The sequence below is a fragment of the Cryptomeria japonica genome, chromosome 10 (genome assembly GCF_030272615.1).
Source record: "Cryptomeria japonica chromosome 10, Sugi_1.0, whole genome shotgun sequence".
NCBI lineage: Eukaryota > Viridiplantae > Streptophyta > Pinopsida > Cupressales > Cupressaceae > Cryptomeria > Cryptomeria japonica.
The window spans coordinates 65,171,675-65,181,726 of NC_081414.1; the positions used below are offsets into that span (position 1 = coordinate 65,171,675).

A 10,052-nucleotide genomic window follows, 5' to 3' on the forward strand; every position below is an offset into this window, starting at 1 on the left:
CAATATCACTCAACCGCTTATGTAGCGGGAGGACTAAATTACAAAGTATCAGATATAGGCGGCAAGCCAACATCTTCCACATTTCAACAGGATATGAAGATTATAATCCAGAACGGTTAGTAGTACTTCTACTTAACCTTACAATAGAGAGGAAAGTGAGAGTAGAAGTATATTGTTGAACACAAGAGATAATGATCATCAAACTAATTCAACACAAAAATAACAGGTTGGAAATGCATCTAATTCAACACATAAATAGCAGGTTGGAAATGCATAACCAACAACCCATAAACTCACTAAATTTCTCATATCTCACTCAAATATCCCTCAATTCACTTCAAATCACTCCCAAACCAACACTAGACAAGAAACAACTAAGAACAAACCAAAATAGAGCTACCAAACACTCCAAAACACCTTGCACACATCCTAATGCACTCAACAAAACCCATGCCTAGCTAGGATATTTCGATTTACAATATTAAATTCAAAACTTAGAATATGGTGTTGCAAACTTATAAGATGTATCACCAACAACAAAAAGAAGGTTTGAGCCAATACCCAAAATTATTAGTCCCTCAAGAAGGGAGGTATGATCAAAAACTTGCTTCAGCCATAGGGAAACCAACAACTTCACAAATCACACCACACTTCAAAAATACTGAAATATTCATTGAAAAATGTCACATAATACACCACATAGCTAGGTACTATATCTCAAGTACGAAACTAGTAACACTAAGGAGCCACACTTTGAAGCTTCAAAGTTCATATGCTAATCCGGCAACATAACGATGCAATTTTTTAAGATGCCAAAATGAGAGCCTAGGGCTCATATTTATAACTCCAAGCTCCCCCAAATTCAAATGCAAATAGCACCCAAAATCAACTCAAAATCCTTTCATTTCATTTCAAGTCTCCTCTCAACATGGCGCCCACTTCCCTTCGTCCTAGGCAAAGTTTGAACTTTGCCCTTGGTTGCATTTTTTGCAATATAAAAATTATATAACAAGAGATGTTTTATCCTTCCAAATTGATAACACATTGATATCAAATATTTATTTTTCCCTAAGTCATCCTCAATACATTTAATCAGTAAATACAAATGTTTAAATATTAAACCTTAGACAAGGAAACAATATTTAATTAAATCACTTATGACTCCCATACTGATCATCAACAAAACTAGGATGAAGTAGAGTAAAGAAGACCATAGAACTACTGTAGGATCAGGACCCTGTCCACTACCAAAAGTAGAAATGCTCTAAGCTGCCACTTACTAAAAATAGTAAGTCAATAATTACTCCTCCGAAAAGAATGATCTTCGCACCCAGGGATAGAGCATGGAAAGCTCAATAAGACAACATCATCCAAACAACCAACCCCTAACTTACTAAAAATAATAAGTTCTCACTTCACCAATGTTTGAAACCCTAATTCCCCATTCCATGTCACCTACGGGTCTCTAGAATAGGCCAATAGACCACTCAAAGAACATCATTGAGAAGGGGACATTACAAGAAGACCTGGAGAAATTAAGGTATATGATTGCTAGATCCACAACTCAAACATCCACCAAAGCAACATTACAAGAGGGTAAATGATGCATTCACTATGTATGTCATGAGGAAGTTTCAAGGTGGATCACAACAAAGACTTTCTCTAGAGCCACAAGATTTGGTAGAGCAATATGGTGTGTGGCTCATCCAGTTCCCGAAATTGACCTACATCAAAGTCCAGAAATCTCTTGTCCCTCCCTACATGTTGCCACAATATCCAACAAATAGAATGGTATTACTCGAAGTGGTTAGACAATTATTGGCACATACCAAAGCATATATGCATAAGCATGGAGCAAGTATTCCTTTTCCTGTCACACTCAGAGATTCCATTGAGTCATGCCCATCCATTCAGGCAACTGAAGATGCCAAGCAAGAATTAGCACTTCATTCACTCAAGTTATTCACAATGAGAGAACATTTTGATCCATATGGCAAAGAAAAGAACTTTTGGGATGAAATAATAGACATCCATGGCATCTAGAGGACTATTGGGCTAATATCCCAAATGATATAGAGGTGAAGAAGAAAATGTTTTCTAGATTACCCCTCAGCTTCATCAAGGAAGGCAAATTATTCCATGTAGCCGATCAAATTCAAGACAATGGTAAATATCTCCAAGGGGCTTATGCCAAAGAAGATAAAGAGATCAAATTCAAATGGGCAGATTTGGAGATTGAAGATTTGAAGGAATTAATGAAACCAGTGTTGGAGTACACTCGCATATGGGTAGATGTGCATCATCAAAATTTGAAGGAGCAAGGCATAACACCAACATTCCACTTAGAAGAAAAAATGGAAGAAGATGAAGCTAGTCAAAGTGGTAGTGCACCCCAACCATCTCATTCAAAAGGATCCAAGAGGAAGGAAGATCATGGTGAGAAGGAACCCATAAAGAAGGAGCATAAATCAAGTACAAATCATCCCCTTTCTCGACCGGAGGAACTAAGAATGGAAAAGGAATTGAGTCAAGGAGCCAATGAGTCAGCTGAATCTATAGTGCATAATGCAAAAGGCAAAGAAAAAGTGTCTCAAGAGTAAGAAGACTTCACTCATCTCATTCAAGAAATTGAAGATGGTGGTGAGGATGATGATGAAGCTACTTCACCACCTAGAGACGAGCAAATGATTGAAGGAGCACAAATTGAAGAAAGAAGATCTTCTATTCTAGAATGGCTAAGAGAAAGGCTAGCTCAAGAAGTGATAGTGACAGAAGAAGAAGAATAAACATATGACATAGCCATCCTTCGGAGTTAGACTCAAGAAGTCATTGAGAATAAGAAAGCTACGAAGATGATGAAGGTAATCAAAGATGAATCAGGATTCAGAAAGCTACAAGTAGCTACTCCAAGAGTTGAGAAATATCAAGATGAGATCACAGCTAATGAATATGACATGGAGACTATTGAATTGGGTCCAGTCACATCCGAGCAAGCGATTGATGAAGTAGTTGATTCAGTAAAGTCATCAATGATATGTTGAAGGCTGAAATTGAGAAGAATAAAGATTGGAAAAAGAGACAGATGCATGGAAAAGTTATGTTCAACAATTCCAACAGCCTTTGACACAACAAGGTCCAGTAGCTACACCACCCCCTTTTCTTCTAGTAGAATCGGTGGATCATATGGAGAAAATAAGAAATTCAATACAATTAATGAATACATGGATAGATAATTCCTACAAGAGAGTGAACAAGTTCATGAAGAACGTCATGAAAACTCTTGATATAGTTATAAAAAGTTCTTGGAAGAACTCATGTGCTCATAGAGGCTTCTAAAGAATTCAACCATGGTAGAGATGTTATCATCCCAGTGCCTCAAGTAATAAGGAAGACACCGAGAGATGTTTTATCCAGGGAAAAGGTGAGAAAGGGAGGGACAACACCCAATCTTCTACACTAGAGTAGTTTGCTTCGCACAAAGAAGATTATTTTTGAAGATATTGGAAAAGGATGTGAACAAGTCCAAGATGAAATGCATCATATTCATGACAAGATAGTGGGAGTAGCACAAATGTCCCGAGAAGAAAGATTGATCCAGGAACAGTCATAGAATCCAAAGAATTGATGGAAAGAATAAAGATATCTTTGACGGTGAAAATGGCATGGTAACTCAAGAACAAATAGATGAGATGCTCGAGCTTGTAATCTTGACAAGCAAGGTTCACAAATTCAAACCTGAATGGGAGAACTCTATTGTCAAGGTTTTCAATGAAGTAATGCACATGGAAGAGCAGCTCAAGGCCCTACTAGAAATTCCAATGAGGGAGATAGAAGAGATGATGTCTAGATTCATCGAATATGCCAGGAAGGAACGTGAGAAAGGGAACCAGATTCTAGAAGATAGTTTATTATGATCCCATGTGGCATCTCACATTTCTATTGGATAATGCTTCCTCAATTTCTGTGCAAGCACATGTTGCCTTCTTATTGGTTGATTCATGATGATAATTATGTAGATAGGGTTTTATTTGTGTCAAAACCCTAATTAGGGTTTAGGTGGAAAAATCTTGGCCCTTGATCTCCATTCGATCTCGGCCTTTCATTGTATTTGGAAGCTCTATATATGCTCCACTCATTTCATTTGTAAATGTTAATAAGGAGAATAGGAACAAGAGCAATTCATAGTTAACAATTGATAGTTAGAGTGATTAGTGAAAGAGCATTAAAAGCAAGAGTGAGACTTGAAGATTTGTTGTTGTTGTTTAGCCATTGGATTAATAAAACATTGAAGTTATGGTGTTTTTTCTCAATCCTTGAAGCTCATTGCATGGTTCTTCTATCTTCTCAAGCTTAATCTTTTGAATTCAATTTCAGTACTTCGATTTTATGATGGAATGTCATATTTGATACATTGTGAAGCTCATTATCCATACCACTAGCTTCCTTGTTGATTGTAAGCGAGCGTTGTGTGGTCAACTGGAGCATTTAAAAGTGTTTTAAGTTTGATTATTGTTTAACCCTTGATATGCATTCAATTGATGGTGTCTATGGTTGACAGTGATTTGAAAACCTTAAAACATCCCTAGAAGATTGCATTAGTTCTAGAAAAGTTGTTCATGTATGGAGATGCTATTACTAATTGAGTTTCACTTATATCGTTTCTTCATCCATTCATGCTAGAGTAGTTTAGAATTCCCTCTAAATCCTCACCTTTTGCCTTTTCTTGAAAATCATTTAGTAGTTTTAGGGAAAATCCTTACTGCATACCATCTGCTAATCAATTGTTAAGTCTTTTCAAATCATAAATGCCCTTTGATGAAATAGTAATTACAACGACCAACTAGGCTTATCCACACATAGAGATCCTACATTCGGAACCTTGGAGTCTTTCTTGGATGAACCTCAAGAAAATCTTCAACATCCAAAATATTTTGTTTAAGAAAGGGTAAGATACTTTTGTATTTTATTCTGAGTTTGCATGTGCCTAGTGAACACATCAACATGACCATTTGGAGTCACTAAGGATACTCTCATCCAAGGTTCATATGAAATACGATATTCAACATTTGGTGGTAGCAATTGTAGATACTCTGACTCCAATGCTTCCTCATAGAGATTTTGTGATTGGGTTTGCAGAAAGGGTTACCGTAGCCCCTGCCTAATAAGCTATTTGGGGTCAAAGATTGGAGCCATCTCCTGATTCCAAAGTTGTCAGTGATGAGCCATTGACAAAGGTTGGAGCTTTCTACCATAACTACACAGTGAGAAGTGCTCATCACTTTTCTTTTGATCCACATGTGGAGGACTTGATGATGCATCGGCATGGATTGGCTTCAGGGTTATACCATCCATTGTGGGATGGAGAGTTACCATCTTCAGTAGATGGAACTAGAAATTGCAAGTACCCGACTCAGTTGGTTGTTGGGGGTTACTTGCTAGATCAATGTTCAGTTTCCCATTATGTTGTTGTGTATCCGGTGGAGATTGTTTCTCCTATGACACAAAGAATATCTTTAGATACATGGCTTCAGAGAGATTATGGTGACAACAGGGACATTGCACAAGTCTTCACATGGGATCCAGGTGGAGGAGTTTATTTGTAGTCAAGATTGCTTAGGGACAAGCAATTTCAGGAGGGGCAGACTGTAATGTCACCTTTTTAGGAGACATGGATTTTTTGGAAGATTAGCCTATTATATGGCCCTCATAGGCTAATGAGGGTGGTTAGAGGGTCTCCTGAGGATTGTTTCTTCTCCAGTGCTCAGAGTATTGTGGTTTTGGCCTTCGTTCGACTTCATTTGGACTCCATTTGTCATACTTACTATTAATAGTAAGTTAGAAGTAATAGAGATGGACCCTTTCTATTTTTAGAAAGTGTGTATGGTCACATGGGGAAATATGAGGAGAGACTCCTGTATTAGACGACACGTTAATATATGGTGTATTTAAGGAGATATTAATATTATTGTGACCAGATTAATATTAATTCATTAAATGGCTAATTATCAAGTTATAAATAACTTGATAATAAATCACTTAAGTTGAGGGTCTAAGCATCATGGAGAGGGGACCAAATATTAATTAATTTTTAGAGCTCATTTCCCTAAGTATGGTAACATAGTTAATAATTGCAAATTATATCATTTAATGTCATTAAATGCTTTATTGGGGGAGTTCGAACTTGTTGGAGATTGGCTTCATCTAGGAGTCATTATTGAGCAAATTTGATATTCAGAATTGCAGGTTGGAAAGGATAAATCAATGCTTTCTTTTGTGCTTAAAGTTGGAAAATTTTATCAAGAGTTTGAAGGGGTTTAAAGATTGATCAATTTGAAACCTGTGGCTTCTTACTTGGCAGCCATTAAAGAGCAGATTGCAGGCTTTTATCAGCTGCTATAGTGCCCATGAATAGTGACACTACGGTAGTAAATCGCTACAATACCCGTGAATAGTAGATCTTACAGTACTCATGCATTTTAGAAGAGTTAATATATAAAAATTCAAAGGGGTTTGAAGAGCGATTTTTCAGATTGTTGGAGGCTACATTTATTGCTGAGTACCACTCATTGGCACATGGGAATTACATGTATGTATGACAAGTGTTTGTGTTAATGACAATCTGCTGTAAGTGCATTTTGGTAACTAGGATGCATGCCAAATGTTTGTGAAAATGCCTCTTGACTATAGATGCACATTTCTCATTTGAAAATCATATATATGCATCGAAAAGATAAAAACGAAGTCATTTATGCATTGTGCTTTTAGTTTAGACATTACAGACATCGTTTGCAAGCATTATTTGTGCCTTGGTGTCAATAACACGAAATTATATGTCTGATAACTCAAACCAGCAAGCTAGAAGATAACATGTGAATTATTTGACAATATTCCTTCAGTTATAATTAGCAAAACTTGCACCAAATTGGACAAGGGATATTACAAAAGATTATTTTCAAGGAGTCATATCATATTGTTGTATATGTCCAGTAGTTTGTGCAATGTAATACATTAAAGAAATTTGTACACCTCATGAATGTTTAGGGGATGATATCTTGATCTGTATAAATATACTCATGATTGTCTTGATGACTATTAGTTTTTTAAAATAGCTCGTGCAACCGTGAATGCTGCCCTTGGGTCAGGGAGGTGGGATTTTTATGCTATATTTAACTAGTTGGTATTTTGATGCAGGTCAGAGTTTGTGCTTTTCCTGTTATCCAATTGGGTTTGCAAGGCATTGGAATCAGCCCAGATTGCAATCCAGAGAATAGGGCATCAACGAGGCAGGTATAATGAAATCATAATTTTCTGAAAATACCTATCGTTTTAGAAGTCATTTGAAAATTCAACAAATAATTGTTATAACAAGTTTTAGCCTCTGTATACAGCTCTGACAATCTTTCGCTGTTGCAGCTTTTTAATTGGGCATTAGAACCAGCTGATGATGATATTCTAGACGAGCTTTTTGATTTGGGGTACAGAGATGCAAATGTCTGGACGGATAGAAATCCAATTAATGATATTGGGAAACCTAATATGACAGATGGATTTGTTCAATCTTGACATCATCTTGCCAATCCATGGAAAGAAGGAACGGAGGAAAAAGAAGAATTGTTCGCATCTAAAATCATCTTGTAGTTATTGTGACTTTCATGCTACTGAGATTGTTTTGATTCCCTTCCTTGATTTGCTTGAGGTCAACTGTCATTACTTTTGATGTCCTCTGGATAGAAGATAGCAAATGAAGTCATATATTCAGAAGATGTTCAAATATAGAATGGTCAAGTATATGAGATATGTAAATAATTGAAGAAAGAAAAAATTCAAATCTGATTTGTTCAATCAGGACACTATACTTGGTGCAGAAGTTGCATGTTGAAAAACAATGTTGTAAACTCAACATGTTTATAAAAAGATGAGTTAACTGTATTTAGCAGAAATTGTGTGTTTCATTTCAGTATGCTATTATAAATTCAGTACATTATAATGAATTTTACTTTTGAACTCAAGAAGGGATATTTAGCTTTCACGATCATACAATGGATGGGGACCATAACATGAGGTTTGATCTGTTGCCAGACTGAAGGTAAAGAAAAGGGGCTGTTATTGATTTGGCTGGAGCAAGGTAAAGTTTATTCCCAGTTTACCCACTTATATCTATCTGGGATGTGTCTGCATGACACTACCAAAAGCAGGATAATGTTATAATATGGTCTTGAATAAAATCATGTCATTTGAAGAATCTTTCCACTTTAAAATCTAGTTTTAGGATAATCTGAAGCAAAATCTTTAGTGTACATTTATGCAGTCTATTTCACCCTACCCTTGTGATATATTGAAACTTTCTCTGAGATCCACAAGCTGCGAGGAGTATACGAAGGACAATGTGATAATGGTGATTGTCCTTGAAAGATTGATGCTGCCTTATGATACGTCTCTTGACATTCCTCTCTGAGAGGGCCAGCGTGCAGGAGGAGAGGAAGACAATATTTTGCTTGATTCTACTCCTTACGGTTAGAGCACAAGAGAAGCTCACCGGGAAGTGCAAAGTGCACCTGGTTCAAAGTAGGAAGTTCATTTGAGTAGGGGAAAGGACAAATATATTTTCAAGGCAAAACAAGACAAGCATCTAATGACGGAAGATTGAGGAAATAGTGATAATGAGTACAAGTTCTCATGATGGTCATGAGGGTAGGAACAAGAAGTTAAAAAATGCATCTATTGTGGCAAGCTTGGTAATTCTGAAGATGCCTACTATGAAAAGATGATGGAGTTTATGGAGTAGGTCAAAATAAAATCACAATCGAAAGGACATAGAAAAGAGTAAGATTAATGTTGCATCTCATACCTATCATGTTTTTATGCTTAGACATCCAACTTAGTAAGTTTTGGATTATGGTTGTATTCATCAAGTTGACGTGATTTTTATCAGTTAATAGAATACAAGAAGGTGTCTACAGTGGACGATTCTTCTTATTGGTGTTCTGACATGCTAGAGGATGTTTAGCATGTTACGGTTTTGAGAGTGAATGCATTAGGGATATTTGGAGATTATTCATTTTAAGATTTCTGGATTTGATTGTGTAATTTTTTTTTTGAATCATTGTTTTGGATCACACTCCGTGATCAATCATCAGGATTATTCATTTTTCTATGTGCATTATGAATCACTCATCTATTGCTGAGTTGAGGTGTATATCAACAGATTTCTGGATTCAATTGTGTAAATTTTTTAATCAACATTCTGGATCACACTCCTTGATCCATCGTCCAGATTATTCATTTTACTATGTGCATTGTGAATCACTCATCTATTGCTGCATTGAGGTTTATATCAACCTTTATTGATGATTTCTTTAGATACACTTCAGTTTATTATGTGAGATGAGTTTATGTATATTGCTCTAGATACACTTTGTGTTAGTTTGAAATCTAAGCAGAGATGTATATTTGTCTTGATATACATTGTGTTAGTGTGAAATATAAGTCTTCAACTTTATAGAGATTCATTGCGTATAAAGCTATGGGCATATGGTCAAATGCTTGATTGAGATTGGAGCACGAAGGTGATTGCATTTGGCACTTTTAAGAGTATTGTATTGTGTAGCAATGTGGAATTGCTTATTGCTTGTTGAGCAAATTACATCTTAACAAGGTTTCTTGAAGGCCGTTTGTAATGTGATATGAAAATGTTATTTTTATGTTGGCAATATATATGCTAATTATTCTAAATTTAAAGTCAAAACTCATAACTCATTTTCCCTTTTAATATTAATGTAAATTATATTCAAGAAGCAATGGATGTTGTACAATAATCAACTTTTATATTTATAAATAAAAAAAGAAAATAAATGACATTGAAATACCATTAATTCTTAATAGATTAAAAGAAAAGAAATAATTATGATAAATATATGTAGAAAAAGAAATAGTAATTAAATATCAATGTAACAGAAATAAAATAATGACACACATCTTAGAAACCATTATAATAACAAAATGGTTCACAATACTATAAGATATATTTAGTAATAACTATAAAATCCAAAAGA

At 35.6% G+C, this 10,052-nt stretch overlaps 1 protein-coding gene across 1 annotated transcript; it reads left to right on the forward strand.

Annotated features, from left to right (window-relative positions):
* Positions 1–2,852: 2,852 nt before the first annotated feature.
* Positions 2,853–7,803, forward strand: LOC131858773 (uncharacterized). The gene is made up of 3 exons (XM_059212224.1): positions 2,853–3,017; positions 7,192–7,287; positions 7,414–7,803. The coding sequence occupies exons 1-3, from the start codon at positions 2,853–2,855 to the stop codon at positions 7,561–7,563; spliced, it is 411 nt and encodes a 136-aa protein (XP_059068207.1). The 3' UTR covers positions 7,564–7,803.
* The last annotated feature ends 2,249 nt before the right edge of the window (positions 7,804–10,052 follow it).

Coding starts and splice junctions, on each gene's coding strand:
- LOC131858773 (XM_059212224.1), top strand. CDS start 2,853: ATGATGAAGGTAATCAAAGATGAATCAGGATTCAGAAAGCTACAAGTA. Junction 3,018..7,191: donor TTGATGAAGTAGTTGATTCA/GTAAAGTCATCA, acceptor ATTTTGATGCAG/GTCAGAGTTTGTGCTTTTCC. Junction 7,288..7,413: donor ATAGGGCATCAACGAGGCAG/GTATAATGAAAT, acceptor TCGCTGTTGCAG/CTTTTTAATTGGGCATTAGA.